The sequence below is a fragment of the Chelmon rostratus genome, chromosome 23 (genome assembly GCF_017976325.1).
Source record: "Chelmon rostratus isolate fCheRos1 chromosome 23, fCheRos1.pri, whole genome shotgun sequence".
NCBI classification, from domain to species: domain Eukaryota; kingdom Metazoa; phylum Chordata; class Actinopteri; order Chaetodontiformes; family Chaetodontidae; genus Chelmon; species Chelmon rostratus.
Genome location: NC_055680.1, coordinates 19,287,924 through 19,311,297, shown reverse-complemented (window position 1 = coordinate 19,311,297; position 23,374 = coordinate 19,287,924). Strand labels below are relative to the sequence as shown.

At 46.8% G+C, this 23,374-nt stretch overlaps 2 protein-coding genes across 4 annotated transcripts; both read left to right on the top strand.

The window, feature by feature from the left end:
* Nucleotides 1-4,388: 4,388 nt before the first annotated feature.
* LOC121626863 (sodium/hydrogen exchanger 9B2) lies at nt 4,389-12,021 on the top strand. The gene is made up of 14 exons (XM_041965581.1): nt 4,389-4,427; nt 5,988-6,077; nt 6,828-6,933; nt 7,085-7,255; nt 7,516-7,658; nt 8,009-8,136; nt 8,502-8,583; nt 9,357-9,450; nt 9,551-9,657; nt 9,752-9,901; nt 10,053-10,161; nt 10,309-10,445; nt 11,274-11,448; nt 11,618-12,021. Exons 2-14 carry the CDS (start codon nt 6,051-6,053, stop codon nt 11,701-11,703), a joined length of 1,515 nt encoding a protein of 504 aa, XP_041821515.1. The 5' UTR covers nt 4,389-4,427; nt 5,988-6,050; the 3' UTR covers nt 11,704-12,021.
* A 2,166-nt stretch (nt 12,022-14,187) lies between these two features.
* On the top strand, nt 14,188-22,453 carry LOC121626864 (Fc receptor-like protein 5). Of its 3 annotated transcripts, XM_041965582.1 has the most exons (9): nt 14,188-14,251; nt 14,527-14,565; nt 16,495-16,606; nt 17,938-18,092; nt 18,828-19,073; nt 19,346-19,642; nt 20,441-20,686; nt 21,658-21,786; nt 22,313-22,453. In XM_041965582.1, the coding sequence occupies exons 1-9, from the start codon at nt 14,206-14,208 to the stop codon at nt 22,423-22,425; spliced, it is 1,383 nt and encodes a 460-aa protein (XP_041821516.1). In that variant the 5' UTR covers nt 14,188-14,205; the 3' UTR covers nt 22,426-22,453. The 3 variants fall into 3 exon arrangements, with proteins under 3 accessions (XP_041821516.1, XP_041821517.1, XP_041821519.1); XM_041965583.1 differs by lacking the exon at nt 14,527-14,565 and having other exon boundaries at nt 14,224-14,251; XM_041965585.1 differs by lacking the exons at nt 14,188-14,251; nt 14,527-14,565 and adding an exon at nt 15,768-16,381.
* The last annotated feature ends 921 nt before the right edge of the window (nt 22,454-23,374 follow it).

Genomic DNA, 23,374 nt, shown 5'->3' with positions numbered 1-23,374 from the left:
AAATTTAAATACTCATGTATTTGTGGCGCTGAGTATTCTGACTTTAAGTGGTTTGAATTCCTGTCGTTTAGATTTCAGGTCAAACGTTTTCAGTTTCCATCGTTCACGAATGATTCATTTTAGACCCGAAATTAAATCAAGCTGCTCAGATTAAAAGTCACTCACATTAATCCAGACGTCAAACTCTTATTCCACCCCCTCCCCGGCTCCACGCCACCAGAAGCACACGTCCCCCGGCCCACCTACCCCCTGCTCACCTGCCCCCTGCCCACCTGGGCCCCTCCCACCTCCCCACCTGCTCCCTGCTCACCTGGGCCCCTCCCCCATGCCCCCAGCGCACCTGCCCCCTGCCCACCTGCCCCCAGCCCACCTGCCCCCTGCCCACCTGCTCCCTGCCCACCTGCCCCCTGCCCACCTGCTCCCTGCTCACCTGGGCCCCTCCCCCATGCCCCCAGCCCACCTGCTCCCTGCTCACCTGGGCCCCTCCCCCATGCCCCCAGCCCACCTGCCCCCTGCCCACCTGCTCCCTGCCCACCTGCTCCCTGCTCACCTGGGCCCCTCCCCCATGCCCCCAGCCCACCTGCTCCCTGCTCACCTGGGCCCCTCCCCCATGTCCCCCATGTCCCCCTGCCCACGTGCTCCCTGCTCACCTGGGCCCCTCCCCGATGCCCCCCGCCCACCTTCCCCCTGCCCCCTGGCCACCTGCACCTGCTCCCTGCCCACCAGGGCCCCTCCCACCTGCCCCCTGCCCCATGTCCCCCAGCCCACCTGTCTCCCAGCCCACGTGCTCCCTGCTCACCTGGGCCCCTCCCCGTTGCCCCCTGCCCACCTTCCCCCTGACCCCTGGCCACCTGCCCACCTGCTCCCTGCTCACCTGGGCCCCTCCCCGATGCCCCCTGGCCACCTGCCCACCTGGGCCCCTCCCACCTGCCCCCTGCCCCATGTCCCCCTGCCCACCTTTCCCCCTGCCCCCTGGCCACCTGCCCCCTGGCCACCTGCCCCCCCCCCCCCCCCTCCTGTGTGTGTTGGACACATGGTTGATCCATTGATTGTATTTTTTTTCGTCACAGTGTTCAGGTGTTCAGCACTGAATTTCTAAAAGCTGCTAGCTAAACAAACCAGTTGAGCACTCAGCTCCCACAATGCTTCACTCTATAGTGCCTGTACTTAAACCTAGCAGTAAAAAACAACCTCGTTACCTGTACAAAGTCGTACTGTATGTGTGTGTGAGACAGAGAGGATTTTGTTGCTTCTAAGCACACTGGCAATTAATTTGGGCAACTTTGTTGGACGGCATTAATCAGCGAGCTTTGTTCACACGGTGTGATTTATTTACGTTTTATCCCACATGAAGCGACTCAAAAGACATGCTAACCCTCCTACAGGAGATTTTTAATCTTGTGCTGTGAGGACTTCACTATTTGATTAACCACGTTAGCAAATGTTAGCAAAACAGTGCAGTCTTAGCTAGTAATTTAACAAACTAATTTGCTCGGCTTGTGTAGCTTTAAAAGAAGTGGTTTTAGCTAGGTGGCTACGGCTTAAGTTAGCCACCAGACTCGCTAACACAAATACTGAACTGCCACGTTAGCGCCAGCTAGAGTGTGAAGCACAAATGTAGCAAATTTCCACTTTAGACAATTCATTGTGTTTTCATAAATTTAGCAAATGTTAGCATTAGCTTTCGCTATGTATGTATGAACCATTCGGATCAAGTTGTGTCATTTTAACAGTAGCAGTTTTAAGTAGCGAGATGCTATGGCTAAAGTTAGCTAGCAGGCTCAACTAACACAGAAAAGTTAGTGGTGATATGAGGAATAAATCAGCTGACTGCTAAAGTTAGCTCGGCCGGAGCTTTAAATGGGTCAGACTCAGACTCTGCTGACTGCTTTGGGGGTTTTTTGAATCGTTTTCCTCTTTCTGTCGGACTTGGCTGAGGACATCAGGTTTTGGATGATGGCGAGGTTCATTCAACAGATTATTTTCCCACATTTCTGCTTCCAAGCTGACGTCCGTCACATGAATCGAGTTAAATTAGCCTCTGTAACGAGTTCGACAGCTGTCATTTACATTAGATTTAGATTTATTTGTCCTTTGCAAGTCCATCCGGCCTCGAGAATATGACAGGATGGATGCAACAACATCCAACCACCAACACACTGTCACACTTACATGCACAAACACACAAAGTCAGGCTCATTACAAGAAAAGAAAACAGATTTTACCGCCCATAACACCAAACATATTGTTCTGTCTTTAAAGTGTTTAAGGGACGTCACACCCCGCAGTAAACTGGCTGTGTGAAGCTCTGCTGCAGTACTTCATGCACAGTAATGTTAGTTTGGTCTGATCAGTTGAAGTAATTAGTGACCACAGAGAGCGAGGAGGTCTAATCTTCAGAGACGACCACACGGCAGCAGCTGACTCGAGTTCATACTGGACCAAACCATGTGTTTGTTTAGGGGGGGGCAGAATCCCTTATTGGAGATTTTAAGTACTGTTGTTACAATCAAGAGGAGAACTAACAAAAGTCCCAGAGTTGCCCAACAGGTTGCCCAACAGGTTGCCCAGTGTGCCCTCCACGCTGACATCGAACTGACATCCAGAACATTCCAAGTGGTTGTTGCCGTTTTGTGTGTTTGGTTTTTTAAGAGTATTTTTCTACAGCTGTTTGTATGTCATGCTTATTACACAGGGCTGTGTGTGTGTGTGTGTGTGTGTGCGTGCGTGCGTGCGTGCGTGCGTGCGTGTGTGTGTGAACATACACTCATGGCATATGTTTGTATGGGATCTGGTTTGTGTGCGTTTCTCATGTCACTTCCTGGTTTAGCTGTTAGGACTTTGTTATGATGATGAAGATGAGGATGAAGAATGTCCTTGTTGAATTATTTGGATTTAGATGCTTTATGGACAGACTGTCTAATGTTTCTGTGTAATCTGTGGATATTTGGTTTGTATCACCTTGTACCCCACCAATAAAAGTATACACACACTCTATCGTGTGCGCGTGTGTGTATTTGGGCGTGTGTGTGTGTGTGTGTGCGTGCACGTGTGCGTGACTCACAGCCTGCATGCAGCCCTGTCACTGTACATTCAGTCTGTTTCCTCTTCCTCTGGTGCAGACGTGAGGATGAAGATGTCTCAGTGTTTCATCACGTCGTCCGCTGAGTCGCTGACTTCCTGTTTCTGGTTGCAACCTGTGACGCAGTCCATGTGGAAGAAAGAAGAAGAAAGCATCCTCCCGCCGAGTGTTTCCAACCGCTCATCTGTTTCAGGACGATCTGAAAAGCTAAATGGTGTCAAAGACAGTTTCCACTCAGGAGGAATGGAAACACTGATAAATAAACCCTGCACCATGGAGACCGGTCCACGGTGTTCATGTGTGCGTGCGTTCTGCCTGGATGCTGCTGCTGTTAAAGCGGATGATGTGTTGTTCTGTCGAGGCCCAGGTGTACGTGAATGCTGCCCCCTGCAGGCTGTGCTGGTATGGCGCTGTACCTGCAGGGAGCAGCGTTGCGTGTGTTTTCCAGCGGAGAACGCGGAACGATGTGTTTCTGAAGGCTCAGAGGAGGAAAATCTTTCAGCCAGTGAGCTTTTATTTTTGAGGGCTCCTTTAACGCTCAGCTGTCAATCATCTCAGCAGCTCTCTGTTAATTGACAGGTGTGTGTGTGTGGAACAATGCTGTCACATGTACGCACACACTGACACACACCTGCTATTATCTCAGTGATAATAAGACGTGTCGGTGTCTGCACTGTGTGTGTGTGTGTGTTACAGCCTGGTATTAATGCAGCCGACAATGGTGACCTGTGTTCCCATAATGCCAGGCTTTACACCGTACATGTGTGTGTGTGTGTGTGTGTGTGTGTGTGTCATCTGAGCCAGCTGTTATTATCACACTGCACACACTCTCTCTCTCTCTCTCTCTCTCTCTCTCTCTCTGTGTCATGTTGCTGCTCGATGACTAAGTTGTCAGTTGTCTTTGCGTCTTTGTTCGTGTCACACAGCTCTTCTTCATCAGACGAAGGTAAGAGTCTCTGTGCAACATAAACGCTGCAGGAAGCTAATTAATCAGCAATCAGGTGTGAGTTTGCACTGATCTGTTCCTGTCCGTCGCTGAGGGGAGTGGCATGTCAGGCTTGTGCTTTTACAGCTGTGAAACAGTTCAGGAATTAGTTTGTCATTGATGTGAAAGGAAACAATAGAAATGTTTTTATGGGTCAGTAGTTTTTTAATCACTTCCTGTGAAGGACTGAAGTCATCACGTACGTGACGCTCGCTGCTGAGAAGTTAGAAATGTGATCATGTGACAGAGTTCAGTTATTCAACGCAAGGTTTGTGCTCACATTCGCTCCGGAAATGTTTGTCACAGATGATGGACGAGGAAGCCACCAGGCGATACTGTCGGACGAGTGATGACGGACAGGTACCGGCCGCTCACAGCACACCTTCACAGCACGCTCACAGCGTAGCTCCGCCCACCACCTGAACGCAGACCCACACCTGTTTCAGTGAACAGTTCAGTATGTGTGAACTCCTGCTCTGTTGGACCAGAGTGCTGATTGGCTGGTTGTGTGGCTGTCTTGATGATGATGACACACACACACACACACACACACACACACACACACACACACACACACAGCAGAGTATAATATTATTTGAGTGATGACTTGCTGCTGCTGCACTGAAACAAAGCGATTGATCCGATGTGATCTGATCGATCTGCTGACAGAGGACGACACACACTGACGGTTCATCTGTTCTGAGAGTCGAACCAGTTTGTCCTGAGGGAGGCGCTGTGTGTGTGTGTGTGTGTGTGTGTGTGTGTGAGGGGAGTGAGTGTATCTGCTGTTTAATGATTACTGTGACGAAACAATAATCACTGTTTGTTAGATGACAGAAAGAAAGATGGAAGGAAAAAGAACAAATGGAGAAGGAATGTGTGAAAAGAGTGTGTGTCTGTGTGTGTGTGTCTGTGTGTGTGTGTGTGTCTGTGTGTGTGTGTGTGTCTGTGTGTCTCTGTGTGCGTGTGTGGGTGTGTGTGTGTGTGTCTGTGTGTCTCTGTGTGCGTGTGTGTGTGTCTGTGTCTGTGTGTGTATGTCTGTGTGTGTGTGTGTGTGGGTGTGTGTCTGTGTGTCTGTGTGTGTGTGTGTCTGTGTGTGTGTGTGTGTGTGTGTGTGTGTGTCTGTGTGTGTATGTCTGTGTGTGTGTGTGTGGGTGTGTGTCTGTGTGTCTGTGTGTGTGTGTGTGTGTGTGTGTGTGTCTGTGTGTGTGTGTGTGTGTGTGTGTCTGTGTCTGTGTGTGTGTGTCTGTGTGTGTGTGTGTGTGTGTCTGTGTGTGTGTGTGTGTGTGTCTGTGTGTGTGTGTGTGTGTGTCTGTGTGTGTGTTTGTGTGTGTGTGTGGGTGTGTGTGTTTGTGTGTGTGTTGCTGTGTGTGTGTGTGTGTCTGTGTGTGTGTGGCTCATGTTGTGGTAAACTCTGCTCACACAGTGACATTGTGGGGACTCGTTTCCTTATGGGGACAAAACACGAGTCCCATAATGTAAATCATTAAATTTGAGAGTGCAGACTGGGCTGAGGCTGGGTTTAAATTAAGGCTAGTGTCGGGGTTAGGCTTAGCTTAGCTTAGGTTTAGTCGTAGTAATGGTGGGGTGTCCAGGAAGTGAATGTCAGTCTATTAATTTAACTTCAGTTAAGCGGCCGATGCAGAGATGTCCTCACTACAATGGTTCAAAACTGAGATTGGTCCTCACAAAGATAGCACTACCCCCCCCCCCCCCCCCACCTGCACACACACACACACTTACACACGTGTCATGGAACACATAGCTTCACCTGTGCTGAGGTGGACAAAGTGCAACACTTAACTCACTGTGTCTCTCTCTCTTTTACACACTCGACATGTCTCATGTTTCAATGGCCAATTCAAACACACACATGCACACACACATGCACACACACACACACACCTGTCTGCGGTGAAGCGAGGGAGTAAAGTTCAGGTCAGTCAGGAGGAGAGAGAGATCACCGTGCTGCCGCGAAGGAAGATGGACGAAGTGGACGACACGGCGGGGGTGAGTGGTCGCACACACACACACACACACACACACACACTGTAAAACACACACACACTCACACACAGACACACACTATAATACACACACACTATAACACACACACCTCTGTTGCTGCTGCTGTGGTTACTTTTGTTGTTGCATTTTTTGTTGTTGTTGTTGTTTTTAAATTTACTTTATTGATCCCAAGACTGTGAAACTAGTTCTCTGCACTTCACCGTCTCTGTTTGAAGAAACACACACATGCAACATGCAGTGAACCACACACAGGAGCAGTGGGCTGCAATCAAGCGCCAGGGAGCATATTGGGGGGGTTAAGGGCACATCAGCCGGCTAATGGGGGCCAACCTCTAGGCCATGGCTGCCCCTTGTTGTTGTTGTTGTTGCTCTTGTTGTTGCTGCTGTTGTTATTTTTGTTGTTGTTGCTGTTGTTGTTGTTACTTTTGTTGTTGTTACTTTTGTTGTTGTTGTTGTTGCTGTTGCTTTTGTTGTTGTTGTTACTTTTGTTGTTGTTGTTGTTGTTGCTGTTGCTGCTGTTGTTATTTTTGTTGTTGTTGCTGTTGTTGTTGTTACTTTTGTTGTTGTTGTTGCTGGATCACTGTGCAACTGAAGTAAACATTCAGGAGCAACGATCAATGAATGATCCTCAGTATTACTGCTGCTAAAGCTTCCTGTGTTGTTTTTGCTAGCGCAGCAATCTGTTGCTGTTGCACACATCAGTGTTCTGGTAATAAATGTGTGTGTGTTCAGGTGAAGATGGCTGCGTCCCACTCGTCTTCCTGCTGTTCCACCTGCATCAGTCTGAAGGACAGATGTCCTCGACCACAGGGACTCATTAACCTGCTCATCACGAAAGGTAACAAACACTCCCCGTGTCTGTCTGCTGGTGTTTCCCAGTATAACCAGTCCTCTCAGCCTCTGTGTCCCAGTATAACCAGTCCTCCCAGCCTCTGTGTCCCAGTATAACCAGTATAACAACATATCTGTGTGTGTCTGTGTGTGTACAGTGTGTCTGTTTGCGCTGCTCTTCGGGGTCGTCTGGTCCATCACAGGACGGGAGTGTTTACCTGGAGGGAACCTGTTTGGCATCGTCATCCTCTTCATCTGCTCTGTGCTGGGGGGGAAGCTGGTGGGACTAGTTCAGCTGCCCACGCTGCCCCCCTTCCCTCCACTGCTGGGTACGATGAACCCCGTCTCAGTGAGCTCTGGGTTATTGATCCGATCGTTTACTGTATTAGTTCTTGTAGGACCGGCTCATGTTGTTCTTCTGAAACGTTCTCTGTCTGTTCTGTGAAAAGCACAACTCAGACCACACAGAACCAGTTTGTTCTCAGTCTGTCAGGATGTCCTCCTCTATATTCATGTCTGCGTGGTCTTTGGTTTGACTTGAAGCCCGTTCACTCAGTCAGTATATTTCTAAAGGTGAAACTTGTTGCAGGCATGCTGCTGGCAGGTCTGCTGCTGCGGAACGTTCCCTACATCACCGACGCCGTCTACATCGACAACCACTGGTCTGCAGCCCTGAGGAACATCGCCCTGTCAATCATCCTGACCAGGGCCGGACTGGGCCTGGACCCTGCAGTGAGCAGAGACAGAGAGACACAGAGAGACAGAGAGACAGAGAGACAGAGACACAGAGACACAGAGAGACACAGAGAGACACACAGAGACACATAATGAGACACAGAGAGACAGAGACACAGAAACACAGAGAGACAAAGACACACACAGAGACACAGAGACACACAGAGACGCAGAGAGACACAGAGACACGCAGAGACACACAGACAGAATAAAATATACTCAACATACTTCATGACCATGCTGATGTACTTTTGTGCATGTGTGTCTGTGTGTGTGTGTGACTCTGTGTGTGTGTGTGTGTGTGTGTGTGTCTCTGTGTGTGTGTGTGTGCGTGTGCGTGAATGCAGGCGCTGAGTCGTCTGAAGGCGGTGTGTGTGCGTCTTGCCATCGGTCCCTGTGTGGTGGAGGCCTGCATCGTTGCCGTGGTGTCTCACTTCCTGTTGGCTCTGCCCTGGGTCTGGGGCTTCATACTGGGGTAACAAACACACACAAGCTGCAGAAAACACACACACACTTCATATGTAATACATGTTGTAGATATTTATATCCGTAAGAATGTGCTGAACAGACAGCGTGTGTGTGTGTGTGTGTTTATGTGTGTGTGTTTGTCTGTGTGTGTGTGTGTTTGTGTGTGTTTGTCTGTGTTTGTCTGTGTGTGTGTTTGTCTGTGTGTTTGTTTGTCTGTGTGTGTGTCTGTGTGTGTGTGTGTGTGTGTGTGTGTGTTTTGTCTGTGTTTGTCTGTGTGTGTGTGTGTGTGTGTGTGTGTGTGTTTGTCTGTGTTTGTCTGTGTGTGTGTTTGTGTGTGTGTGTGTGTGTGTGTGTGTGTGTGTGTGTGTGTAGTTTCGTCCTGGCTGCAGTGTCTCCAGCCGTCGTGGTTCCTTCCATGTTGCTCCTGCAGAGAGAAGGATACGGAGTGGAGAAGGTAAACCATCACCTGCTGCTGCACCTGAAAACCACCAGAGGGAGCAGGTGGTCAGCCAGAGAGGAGAGTCAGTCAGTGGAAACGTTCCACGTTATCTGTGTTGGCATGTCCTCAAAATCATTAGAATCACCTGCAAGAACCTTCTCAAGTTCATCCACTAGAACCACCTGTAGAACCTCCATGAAGACCATCTGACCCTCCTGAGTGACTAAAGATGTCCACCACAACAAAACCCTCCTGCAGGACCAACAGAACCTATTAAAACCTATTAAAAACAAGAACCTTCAAAAGGACTACTAAAAGCCAACGGCCTACAGGCACTCTAAACTCCCCTTTAGTGACCATTAGGACCTCCACAAGGACTCATAGAACCCCCTCAATGACCACTAGAACCACCTAAAGGATTAATTAATGTACAAAAAGATGCCAAAGTTAAGTAATCCCCTAGCATGCAGTGTGTTAGGAGGTGTTGTTCGACAGAACAGCTTCAGTGTTCCTTATCATGGTTCTCTCAGTGTGTTGAACTACTGATGTTTTGATAATGGCAGGGGAGACCACTGTCTAACACCACTCCGAGATCCTAATTTGGCGTTCAACCACCTAAAATCCCCTAAAGGCCCACTAGAATCTCTTAAAGCACCTTTAGACCGTCTTTGAGGCCACTAGAATCACCAACATGATCCCAGAACTTTTTTGTTGAAATTTTGTGATATTCCATTGATATTCTGTGATGTTCTATTAACATTCTCATAATGTTCTGTGTTGTTGTTCAGGGAATCCCCACCCTGCTGATGGCTGCTGGGAGTTTTGATGATATTTTGGCCATAACAGGATTCTCTACCTGCCTGGGAATTGCCTTCTCTACAGGTCGATACAGGAGAACATGCTCTATTTTATTTTATTCTGTTCTATTTAGTTCCTTTAAATGCTAGTTTATTCTATTCTATGTGCTGTGTTCGTTCTCCAGGTTCTACGTGGATGAACATACTGAAGGGTCTGCTGGAGGTGGTGGGAGGGGTCATAGCCGGGCTGATCCTGGGTCTGTTCTTGTGCTGCTTCCCCAGCAAAGACCAGGTGTGGTTGATTGTTCTACTTTCTTCTGAATCTTAAATCTAACTGTAATTGCATGAATTCCTTCCTGTCTGACTGTCTTCCTGTCTTCCTGAAGGAGGACCTTGTGTTGAGGAGGACGCTCATGCTGTTGGCTCTGTCCATATTTTCGGTCTTCTTCAGTCATGTTATTGGATTTGCCGGAGCTGGTGGTCTTTGTACGCTGGTCCTGGCCTTTCTGGCTGCTCTGGGCTGGAAGACAGACAAGGTAACATGCATCAGAAGCACTTTAATCTGGATTAAGCACCTGAATGAAGTCCTGTTTATGCAACTTCATCATGTTTGTGAACTGTTTATAGCAGTGAAACTGTTTAATCTGGAGTGTTTGAGTTTATTTTAACATTTACCTTCATATCCAGGCCCCGGTAGCGGCCATGGTGGGCCGATCATGGGATGTGTTCCAGCCGCTCCTCTTTGGACTGATTGGAGCAGAGATCACCATAGCAACCCTCAGCCCCAGCACAGTGGGTAGGAACCATGCTCAAAACAAGCACACAAACAAACTGAGTTTTATTTGGACCTGGTCTCTGTAACTAGGAACCAGTTGGACCAGGCAACAAACACCTTATTCATCAATTTTTGCACTTTTTGTTGATCTGGTCTCTCTGTGTTCAGGTTTGGGTCTGGCCTGTATCAGTATTGGTCTGGTGATCCGCATGCTTGTCACCTTCCTGCTGGTTCATTTTGGAGGCTTCAAACTGAAGGAGAAAGTCTTCATTTCTGTGGCCTGGCTTCCTAAAGCCACTGTACAGGTCTGTACCTACTGAACCTCATCACTGACAAGAACCACCTAAAAGACCCATAAAACCTCTTCTATGACTACAACAAACTTATAAATGATAACTGTAGCCACCCAAAGGACCTGCAGAACCTCCTCATTGACCACTAGAATAGAGGGGGGGGGGGGGGGGGGCTTTTTTCTGATCAAGGGCCATTCAGCTTTTTGTAATGCCTTATAATGCCTCTGACGTGTTGGCTGGAACTGTTTCTCTTTGCTGAGGAGTCTGATGTCCGATGGTATCCATGATGATGCTCTTTCTCCAGGTTTTGGTCGGTCAGTCTTCTCCCAGCTGCAGCTCGTTGCTTTGCAGCTCAGTTGTTTCGTGTTAAAGGTTGTCAGAAACATCAGCTGGTTCCATGTTAAACAGTAAATATGTTCACTTCCTGTTGCTGACTCTTCATGTCCTGAAACCTCTCAGCCTGAACACCTGAAGGAGCTTTCAGTCAGCTGCAGATTCAGAGCAGCTTCTGTTCCTGCAGAGCACAAACCTACCTGCAGAACAGCGCCTCTGTCAGGATGTGGTCTGTGGAAGCTGCTTGTTGAACATCAAACTCCACTGAAGAGCGTTAACTTTCTCCAAGAGCTTTTGTCCTTGAAACCTTCAGTTTAGCATGTTTGTAGAGGTCTTTTTCATCACTGCGTCATTGCAGCCATTCCATCCATCGTGTTTCCTGTGCTCCCATCCACTCCTGAACCCCTCATGGGAATGCAGCTTTATGTTTATGCTCATATGCATTCAGCTGACATGAGAAGTGTCCAACGTGTGTTTATTTGTGCCTATTTGTTTATTTTGTATCAGGCTGCTATTGGCTCCAAGGCATTGGACATGGCGAGGGAGGAGGGGGACGAGACCTTAATTAAGTTTGGTTTGAATGTGCTAACGTTAGCTGTGTTAGCCATCCTGACCACAGCTCCTATTGGTGCACTGGGTATTGGACTGGCAGGACCACGCCTACTGGCCCGGCAGGTCAAAGGTCAGCACGCACACACACACACACACACGTTTGTTTTTCTACACTTGTGAGGACCCTCATGAATACAGTGCATTCCTTGGCCCTCAATCCGTCACAGCTACATGCCTTACACCAACCTGAGACAGACAGACATTTTAATGACATCTTTGATCTTCTCTAATCCCAGCAGATGAGACAGAAGGCAGAGCCACAACTCCAAGCAGCAATGGGATTGGTCAAGAGAAAGACAATGTGACCCTTGAAAGCAAGCTATGAGGCTTCTGATTGGACAAAAAGTTATATATTATACTTCTTAAGTGAACTTTCTGTAGCTGCAGAGATGCTGTTTGAAATATCTTTGCTGTGTGTTTCTTTTAAGCTTTTCGACTGATATGATTCAATATTCTGACACAACAGAAGCTCAGTGCCAATATTTCAGACAGGTGACAGGTAGGAATGATAAAAAATAATATAGAATAATAACTTTCTGTCAGGATTTTAACTAACTGTCTCGTTGTCGTAGAATGAAATAAGCAAATCTAAGTTTTTGTCATTCCTTACATTTTGTATGTGTTATTCTGTTTCTGGGTGGAATGCCATTTTCTGTTTGTTAGCTGGTCTGTTATTATAAGAAATGTGAGATATTCATATTCATCTGTTTTATTTTTGGGCACTTCTGTACAATCTAGTTCTAAGTGGGACTTATTGGGGCTTTTGCTTGGATGTTGACGCAGATGTATATTTAAGTTTAAAACTGATAATTACACATCAATGTGGTATTAGCATTTTTCAACTATTGTTATTTTTTGTTTGTAGTTCAGCAAGACGTCGGAGCTCAGTTATACATTGTTAGCAGCGCTGGTCTTTGCTGAATGCAGTTTGTACATGTTGAGTTGGCGAGCTAATGTACACGCAGCTGTCGTCATCAGTTCTGCTTAAAGTAGTAAATATTGTTTATTTGACCCACTTGGCTTCGTTTTGAGGTACTTTTACTTTACTTGAGTTTTTCTGCACAGCCTGTATCTGACGTCTTTAGTTACTTGTTACTTTACAGATTAAGATTTTGTAAACACAATAATCACAGTCCTAAATGATGCTGTGCTACAGAATAAACTATCCAACAGCATATAAAGGATTATTAAATGTAAATTTAAAGCATCAGTAATAATATTGCACTATATTTAATTACATAATTCTCTGAAAGGGACCTTTTACTTGAATACTTTATCTAAGTACAAGTATTCAAGTACTTTTGCTTTTTACTTAAACACTTGAAGTCCGTTTTGCTGTTAAACTTTTGTTTGGATTTTATTTGTGAGTATTTTTGCAGAGCAGGATTACTTATGTTCCTGAAGTAAAAGATACGAGTACTCCTTCCATCACAGTTTACTCGTCAGTTCCTGGTTCCTGGTTGACATCTGAACTCATGAAGAGCGCTAACGAATCTCAGTTCTTTGTTCTTCAGCTCTTCTCACTAAAGACGTGGATGTGTGTTTAACAGCTGATCGGTTCCCTCTGGAACACAAAGTTCTCACCACTGTGAAGAAAGCAAGGAGCTCCTCCACCAACAAACAGAAAAACAGAGAAGAATCACTCGCTTCGGTCCTTTAACGGCCATTATTTCAAAGACAAGCAAACGTATGTGGCAGAATGTGTAATAAAACACAAACCTTCAGCAGAGTTTTATCTCTGTTTCCTGTTTCTCTGCGAATAGAACCACATTCTCTCTCCCATCCAGCTCAGACCACAGTGCAGCTGTCTGCAGGCAGCACAGCGTCAGACAGAGAGCTGCTAGGAACAGCTGCCAACACCGACCACCGTACCGTGGAACCAGTGGTACCTCCAGTGGTACCTCCAGTGGTACCTACAGTGGTACCTCCAGTGGTACCTGCAGTGGTACCTCCAGTGCTACTTGCAGTAGTGGCAGTAACTCTACCTGTGGCAGCACTACTTTAGTATTAGCAGTGGTACTTGCAGTGGTACTTGCAGTAGTGGCAATAACTCTACTACTTTAGTATTAGCAGTGGCACTTGCAGTAGTGGCAGTAACTCTACTACTTCAGTATTAGCAGTGGTTCTTGCAGTGGTACTTGCAGTAGTGGCAGTAACTCTACTACTTCAGTATTAGCAATGGTTCTTGCAGTGGTACTTGCAGTAGTGGCAGTAACTCTACTTGGTGCAGCACTACTTCAGTATTAGCAGTGGTACTTGCAGTGGTACTTGCAGTAGTACTTGCAGTAGTGGCAGTAACTCTACTACTTCAGTATTAGCAGTGGAACACCATGACAGCACCTGTTGAATTATCAGAACTTGTGAGTTCTTTACTCGACGTAGCATCGATAAAGGTTTACCTGACACCTGTTAATGTTAATACCTGCCCACTGAAGTCCCCCCAGGTTTGTTTCCACGGAAACTCTTTAAGTAAACAGACTCCTACGATGATGCGTGTGCTGTTCTTGAAGGCTTGAGGTGAAAGGACACGAGGCCACTTTCAATATTTCGATAAACAGGATGTGAACTTTGTCTTTTTTAATTTGTCTCTTTATTCACATGAACAGGAAACAGCAAAAAACAAATAAATGACACCAGAGATTTAAAGCATTTTGACAAATGAGACATGAAAACACATTAAATACATGTAAACAGATGAAGATCAGATGAAGTCAGACGGAGGACATATGTTGAGCTGTGATGAGCGCTGGTTCACGTCCTCCTCCCGCCCTCCCTGTGGTTGGTTGAACAGGATGTTCTCGCTGCATGTGCTGCCTGACGGTCAGTGATGCTGCAGCCTGCAGACACCATGAGGGTAACTCTGCTTTTCCTCTGTAAGTACAGAAAACGCTCCCTTCACTTCACTTCACTTCACTTCACTTCACTTCACTTCACTTCAGTCAGGCAAACCTCGGCAGGTCCAGATGTGCTTCATTGACTTTTGTCGAGATGTGAAACTGTTAAAAATGTGTCAAACACAGCTGACAGACGTTTGTGGAGCTCAGTGTTTCAGTGTGTGATTTGCTCAAATGTATGTATGTTTCTGCACACACACACACACATGCACACACGCACGCACACACGCTGACCTGAGTGTGTGTTGTTTCAGTGTTGTTGGGAATCTGCCAGACGTCTGCCTGCAGTCGTGGTAAGTTTCAAGCCTCATGTGTGACAGACTGAAGTGAAACTCTTTGTTCAGGAAACAGGCCAGTCTGATTACTGGTTTGATTTACTGGGATTTTGCTGTGGACGTTGATATATTCTGTAACGTGTGTGCTCGCTGCCCGCCGCTCACGGCTTCCTGTCTGTCTGAAGACTGCTCGGCTGTCGTACATCAGGTCCGTCCTCCCCAGAAAAAGACGGCATCAGTTGTGACAGCAGACGCCCCAAAAGACACCTCTTGATGTTCAGCTGACAGTTATGATTGGAGGAAAGGAGGAAGTCAGGTGATGCGACAGAGTCCAGAGTCCACAGAGGAGGGAGGTCGGGGTGGACGGCTGTCGGCTGTCGTTTACTTCCTGTTTCCAAACAACAGCCAACGCTGAATTTTTTCATAGTATGGCCACCATTGTCAACTATAACAAGGTGGTTATTATTGTAACCAAGGCGACGGAGCGCATCTAACCTCAACCAAATAGCGTTTTTAACCATGATGAAACCAAGAAACCTGACCAACCCAACCACCTCACGACACAGATTTAGGTTCAACCCTAGATGACTGGGGAGCAGGCTACAGGTTAGCAGGCCCGTTGCTAGCCGGCAGAGAGCTAGTTGGCGAACTGCTGGGGGTGGTGGGAACTATGAAAGATTGCTGAGCAGGATGTGGAGCAGGCAGGGCAAGCTGGAGTAATGGTAAAGTCCTCTCCCAGTCCAGGTAGCAACTGCACCTGGTCAGTCCCGGAGTGACAGAGCGGGGTCCCTCTGATCTGTGCTGGAGGTGTTTTGGCAGCAGATGTGACAGTACTGAACTTTTCTTTTCGTGCGTCGTGTGTACGAGGCGACGGGACTGACGATCCGAATGCTGGATTAGTGGACAGGTGGAGAATGACAGGTGGGGAGAGTTCCTCAGAAATGCTTGGTGGGTCTGGGGGGAGTACGAAGAGGCTGCAGGCAGCGACAGAGGCAGACCGAGCGAAATAAAAAAACTGTGACGGAAGCTTTTATTCTCCAGAGACGGTGGAGAGATGACGGCAAACGAGGGGACAGAAGCACCGAAGGTCCCTGTCAAACACGTTGATGTCCTCTGGATGTTAACTGTCACGGCTACTTGTCAGCAACAGGCCAGAGGTGGTCGGGGAGGGTGGCGGGTGTTCAGAGTCTAGATCCGGATGTAAATATACAGGGACATTGTTTTTGTTCATGTTTCTTTTTTCAATAAATCTGAATCATTGTGAAACCGAGCGCGTCGACACTTCCTGTATCACCTGTTTGCAGATCAGCGCTGTCAGCGTCTGGAGTCTAGACGGACAGAGAAGATCAACAAAGAGTCGAGTAAGAAGAGCACGCTCGTGAATGTGCCTTCGATCTTATCAGACCCCGACAGGAAACCACATGTACGCTGGTCTGAAGTGTGTGGCAGGCGCACACGTCCTTCTTTTATGATCTGATGACGCCCCAGATTATAATAAGAAAGGGCTAATAATTTCTCATAGAATCACGTATTTATCACCTCTCGTCTTACTACCGACCGCTGAGAGGAGGCCGTGCCGCCACTGTTGACCTGCAGGAGGCAGGGTTCAAACCACCAACCGTCTGAGCCGCCAGTCACAGGAGAAGATTATGCTAGAGGTTCGAAATGTTTCGTGATGATAAACAACGTAGGGGGAAAAGTCTCACAGTTTGGCCATGATGTCAGATTCTCTCTGAACCTCATTTCAACACATCCACATGTTAGACTTCACCAGCGTTTTCTGAAAAACCCCAAACATCACATCAAAGTGCTCAAAGTCCTGCGCCCTTTTCAGGTTAATAATGATGTTTCTACTAATTCGATGACTGAAAAGTCCAAAAAAGAAAATCTAAAAGTGTGTTTGAGTGAGGTTTCTAATCAGCGTCTGTCTTTGTCTGTCCCCCCCAGCCTCTGTGACGGTCTCTCCCAGCAGGTCTCAGTATTTCGAGTATGAGAAGGTTTCTGTGAGCTGTGAGCAGTTCGGCTCGGGTGGATGGACGGTGTGGAGATACACGAGAGGGTCAGTTTGCTTTCATCCATCAGTGTTTGGTTTCATCGCCGATGATCCTCACAGACATCGTTCAGTCACCTTCATCACCCTCTGACAGTCACGGCTTCGTCTTCTGCAATATCAAAGTGCAATTACACGTAGTGGCAGACGCTGTGCAGCTCAGCTCATGTAATGATGATTCCAGTCTTGAAGGATAACTTTGGTTTTTTACAACCTGGACCTCATTTGTAGCATTAAATACGACCATTTACTCCCCCAGACAACTTTGGTGGCATTTGGAGTCGTTTTGAAGAAATTAGCCCCAGAGGAGCGGCGCGTATATCCGTATAATGCGAGTACTCGGGGCATCCATGCGCAGCCTCTATATAACACATAATCTGCAGAAACTTGTTCATATTCCAATATTTAGTTATGATATGCTGCTGCTATTCCCCTCTGAGCCCGTGGTGGCATGTTATCAACATCCGGCGTCTCTAGGCAACTACCTCTGACGTGGATGATGTCATTACCGAACGCCGGGCGCTGCGAGCAGCCGGCCACAACACGGCTGACCGCCGGCTCAGAGGGGAATAGCACCAGCATATCAGAACAAAATATTGGAATATGAACGAGTTTCTGCAGATTATGCGTTATATAGAGGCTGCGCATGGATGCCCCGAGTACTCGCATTATACGGATATACGCGCCGCTCCTCTGGGGCTAATTTCTTCAAACGACTCCAAATGCCACCAAAGTTGTCTGGGGGAGTAAATGGTCGTATTTAATGCTACAAATAAGGTCCAGGTTGTAAAAAACGAAAGTTATCCTTTAACGTCCACTCAAAGCACGTTAACAGTCCTTCAGCCACACTGGTGACGTTGTCGTAATGAGACTCTTCACAGTTTATGGTGGTCCCTGCTGGTGGTGGATTCAAGGACTCCGGGTCTGTGTAACCTGCATTACATTCAGTCACAATGTTTTGAAAGCATTCGCTTTGTATGAGCGAACAGAAAGATCGTGGTCACAGTTAATAACAGGATGAAGCTCTGTGACATCTGACCTGCTGCAAACCTCCAGCTACGTCGCGTCACTTCACTTTGCTGCAGATGTTGGTCATGAGGTGCAGAATTACCCAAAGTGGACGTAAATCCAGCAGTAAATTCAAATAAAGCCGCTGAACATGCAAGAAACCGTTAGTGAGGGACGAGGTTTCGCTAAAACCCGACGAATAAACAAAGTGCAGGTTTATTTCTGCTAGTCGAGGGTGATAAAGCAGAATCACTGTGGTGAGTCTCTTTAGGTTTCACGTGTTCACACAGGTGTGTGTAGATGACTAACACACTGAGGTGATGTGTCCCCAGTTCGGAACAGATCTTGTCCCAGTGCGGGTCAGGCTGGGGCAGCCAGACTTCCTCCACCTGCGACATGAAGACGGTCAAGCTGTCTGACAGTGGAGTGTACTGGTGTGAGTCCAAACACAGAGACAGCAGCGACACCGTCAACATCACTGTAACCGGTAAGATGACAGAGCGCCCGCAGGTGCAACAGGTGCTTCCTCTACTTCCTGTTTCAGGACACCAACAACAAATCTGACTTTCATTTCAATCACTTTAAAGGGAAGTGAGTCGAGTTCAGCTCAGAGAAGGACCAGATCCTGAGTGACTGGACTTTCAGGCATACAGTACAGAGTCTGACACACAGTTTTTTCTCACATGGCCTCTATGATCACAGCCCCACCTGGAATAATAAACTCAGGTAACATCCTGAACACCTGGCAAAACAACAGCAGCCACTTTGAATAGTTTCAAATAGCCCCCAGTCTGTGGTGCCTCCTGGATCCTGGATCAACCTTCACACCTGCCACCAATCAGCTGTTCACCTCTCCAACACATCGCCATGTTAACCCCCCCCCCCACCACCACCCTTCAGCTGCTGCCGCCGTGGTCACACGCTTCAGGCCTTCCTGGTTTCAGTGCCTTCACAAAGCCCCTCCTTGTGTTGCTTCCTTGTCCGTCATTAACTGTTTTTCTCATGTGCGTACCCCAGCCCGCCCACGCCCTCCACCCTCGCTGCTCCGTCCTCTGTCTTCACCAGCCATCTACCCTCCCACATCACCAAACCCCTGCTTCTCTTCAGTAAACCTTCCCACCGCAGTTATTTCAGTGATATTTTTCCTCTGACGTTCAGCAGCCATGATCAGATGCTCTAGTTGATCAGTGCAAACACGTTGTCCACCTGTCTCTGTGTCCAGGTGGATCAGTGATCCTGCACATTCCCGTCCCTCCTGTGATGGAGGGACATGATGTGACTCTGTACTGTAAAGGAAAGACCTCTCCCTCCAACCTCCCCGCTGATTTCTATAAAGACGGCCTCCACGTGAGCACTGAGCCTACGGGTCACATGACCATCCGCAATTTTACCAAGTCTGATGAAAGTTCCTACAAATGTCGCAGCAGTGAACATGGAGAGTCTCCACCCAGCTGGCTGCTGATGAAAGGTAAATATCAGCATTTGACACTGTATTTTCTTTATAAATCTTCTGGTGGAGTTAACCAGTGTGGCGCTAGCATGTGACTAACGCTGTAAAAAAAAACCCTGAACCTGAATTTTCCTCCTCAGACTCACGTTAGAAGAGATAAAATTATGCACAGAGGATGAAAACTGTGTTGACTCTACAGAGAGTTTTCTTTGGGCAGCATCTAGTGGATGTGAGAGGAACTGCAGCTGAATGCATGTGATCCTGCTCAGTGAAGGTCTGTGTGTGTCCAGGTGTTTCTGATCCAGCCTTACTCACAGCGTCACCCAACTCGACTCAGCTGTTCGAGTACGACAATCTGTCTCTGAGCTGCGGCGACAACAGCAGCGCTGGCGGATGGAAAGTCAACAGGGCCACAAGAACCACAACCTCTGGCGACAAGTTGAGCTTGCAACGATGTGGAGCAAAGTGGGGGACTTCTACACCCTTTGGCTGCGTCCTCCAAACAGCCAAAAAGCGTGACAGCGGAATTTACTGGTGTGAGTCTCCGGCAGGGCAGCGGAGCAACTCTGTCAACATCACCGTCTACGGTACGAGCAATAAATCAACTCATCACATCGCGCATCACTAAGTTTGACCGTCAAGACTTTCCCAATCAGTGGCGTGCACAGACTTTTTGAAGGGCAGGGGCGGAAAGGAAAAAAAGGGCACATATAGCGTGTCCTCGCCACTGAAGAGGGCACTTTAGCACGCGTTTTGGCTCCCAGGGGGCACTTTAGCACGCCTTTTGGCTCCCAAGAGGGCACTTTAGCACGCGTTTTGGAGTCCAAGAGGGCACTTTAGAGCATGTTTTGGCTCCCAGGGGGCACTTTAACACGTGTTTTGGCTCCCAAGAGGGCACTTTAGCATGTGTTTTGGAGTCCAAGAGGGCACTTTAGAGCGCGTTTTTCAAAAACTGGGCCACGAGGGAGGGCGGTGGCCCCCTTGCCCCCCCCCCTCTGTGCACGCCACTGTTCCCAAACATCTACGAGCTACTTTCAAACTATTGATGGGGATTTCAGGTTGCACCATTAAAACTTGTGTAAAACATCCGTAGCGCAATCAACCATGCAAATAGGAAGTCGCTGTAGCATCGTAGGCTAGCATAGCTCCCAAAAACTATAGTTGGAGAGGCTGTGAGCGCACACAGAGAAATCTGCACTTCGAGTTCGTAATATTCATCTTATTATGCCGAGCTAAGTGACATTATTTTGAAAATCAGTTACAGGTCAGATAAGTTGACCACACTACCTCTGTTAGCGCGTCAGATATTAGCTGCATTCGTAGCCATTTCATCCTCCGTGGTGAGCATCACGTGTGATAACGATGTATTCTGCCTCCACGTTCAGATGGATCAGTGATCCTGCAGAGTCCAGTCCTCCCTGTGATGGAGGGAGATAACGTGACTCTGCGCTGTCAAACAAGGACCCGTCCCTCCAACCTCACCGCTGCTTTCTATAAAGACGGCTCGCACATCAGGACTGAGCCTACAGGTCACATGACCATCCAGCACGTGTCCAGGTCTGATGAAGGTCTCTACATGTGTCACATCAGCGGTCATGGAGAGTCTCCGCCCAGCTGGCTGTTTGTTCGAGGTGAGTCGTTGTAAAAAAAAAAAGATTTTCTCGTTTAGCATCAGTCGTTGAGTCGTTGGAAACAGGGAGCACAGTGACACCTGGTGGTCTGGAGACATTATAAATCACACAGGAGCAACAGACCCCATCAGCTTAGCTTAGCATCACTAAATAAAAGCATATGTCGGTCATGTCACATTGTGTGTCCTACAGTAAATATTCAGAATGTCATTGTTTATTTTTAATATCTGTCATCAGGTTAGGGGGAAACATTACACATATTTTTTAAAACAATATATTTATTAAAGTTTTGTGCAGATATATCAAAGTTACACACATATATTTAACGGTAAACAAACAAATAAACAGACATTAGGTACATTCAAAATCAGCATTTGAGTCCATGAGGTGAAAGAAAAATAAAGTGCAGCTCCTGATCGTGGTCCTGTACTGGGAGGAGTTCTGTTGTCCCAGTTTTTCGCTCAGCAAGTTCGACAAATCTTTGTTCTTGATATACCAAATATAACCCCCCCACACCTTCTGAAACATTTCTTGCCTATCCATTAAAGTATATGTATTTTTTTCCAATGGTAAACATAAAGACATTTCTTTGAACCACTGCCCGATGCTGCTTCCATGACAGAGCTCTCACTCTTAGCTTGTAATATTCCTATATTTATGAAGAGCTTTTGACAGAAATCTATGTTCAGTATTACACATATTTAGTTGGTAGCATAAAAACAGTTGGTAAGCTGCTTAGCCAACCAGCACATTAATCGCTGGTTTATTCGACACTTTTGGAAGACAGACTTTGGTCGGAGCGTAAATGGAAGGTTTGTCTTGTCGGACTGTGACGTTGGGCCTCGCTGGGGTTTGACTGAACTGAAGAAAACAAACCTCACAGTCAGCAGAAATGGAAACTGAAAGCTGAACAAGGATAAATTCAGGGTTCCTTTAGTGAACTGTGTAGCTGGAAATGTCTGTTTTTCTAGATCCCCATGAAACGGCCCCGTCCGCCGCAGATCCAACCCAGTCTGTGCTGAGAGTGATCCGCCACCTTGTGGTGATCTCGCCGTACTGCATCTCCACTGTCCTCATGGTGTCTTTCTATTGTCACACAGGTAACACTCACCTTCTAATAAGAAGCCATGCTAGCAGCTCTTTGAGGCCGTTCATAGACACAGCAGTGCTTTGAGCTAAATGCTAAAAACAGCATGCTAACGTTTAGAGTTCCTGCTGCCTCATTCAGGAGTGAACAGTTAAAGACATTTATTATTGACCTGTTTGACCTTTTCCTGATCATCACGGACATTTTGTTGTGTTTCTAATTTAAGTTTGAACAGTTCAGCAGCTTATTAGCCAATTAGCAATTCTTCAGTTCAACTGTTGTTTACGCCTGCACAATTTAACTTAATATAATTAAATGTATTATTATTATTATTATTATATGAACATGAAGTCTGAACACATTTCATCACCATCATCCAAAATGTGAACTGTGTTTTGATAAGGACATTGATTGATTGATTAAGTGATCATTGACTCAATCAATCAACCAATCAACCAATCACTGTCCTTATCACAACATGCTTCATGTGACAGAAACTGTGATGAGATCATCAATAACATTATTACTTAACCCTGCAGGAAGGAACCGGCCTGTTTCTATGGCGATGTCTCCGACCAGCGAGGACGATGAGGGACTGGACCGACCGTATGATGAAGCCGCTGATGATGTCACCACGGAGCATCACTTCTAAACCAAAATGTCTGACTCAGTTTTGTTCGACTGCATGTTTTTTTTTTAATAAAATGTTTTGTGAATAAAGTTTTATACATTTTTTTTTAGAAAGAAAGAAAAGACATTTTTGACTTGTTGACATTTTTAGGCCGTCATTTAGACCAAACATGTAGATCCACGGTGTCTGTGGCCTCGTCTCGTAAATTCATTCTGACAAATCCGAATATTTCAGACATTTCTGAGACTTCATTTTGGTGTCTGGTAAATATTTTGAGGGGGGGGGCTATGTGGTGTTATCTCATTTCATGTTTAATCTTTTTTAACCAGGTAAGTGTGGGAACACCTCTTTCACCTGCAGGGTGGGAGGTCTTTGGGGCACAGACTGTGTGGGCTCCACCTGCTATCTTAAATCCTGCGCTCTGTGGCTACGTCCGCTGCCCCCCCCCCCTCGACCACTACTTTCGTGGTATCTTTGTGGTAAAACAAGGGCATGGATCAGTTTTTCAGCATCTGTCTGATTTAGAAACGGTCGTGCTTCAGCTGTTTCTAAGCTGGAGAAAGAAGCTCTCATCATGTGTTGATGTGGGTCTTGAATCTTAGATCTGAACCCAGAAGAACTCCAAGACCGTATCCTCAGATTTAATCCAGAGTTAATTTCCCAGATTATTAAACAGCTTTTCTCTTTTTGTTTTGGGGCGACATGTCCTCGTTTTTTAATAATTATTTTTATTGCTGATTTAAAACAGCGTCATATAAAACAGGAAATGAAAACATTCAGTATCGAGGTCTACGTATCTGTGAAGGAGAGATCGTCATGAATTCAGGGGGAGGGGGGCTGATTTAAAATCCAGTCTGTCAATCTTTGTCCAGAAGGAAATAAAACAAAGTTCTTCAAGGCAGAATAAATACACAGAAACCACTTCTGACTCAAAAAATAGATTTAAGTTGAGTTTTTCATTTGTTTTTGT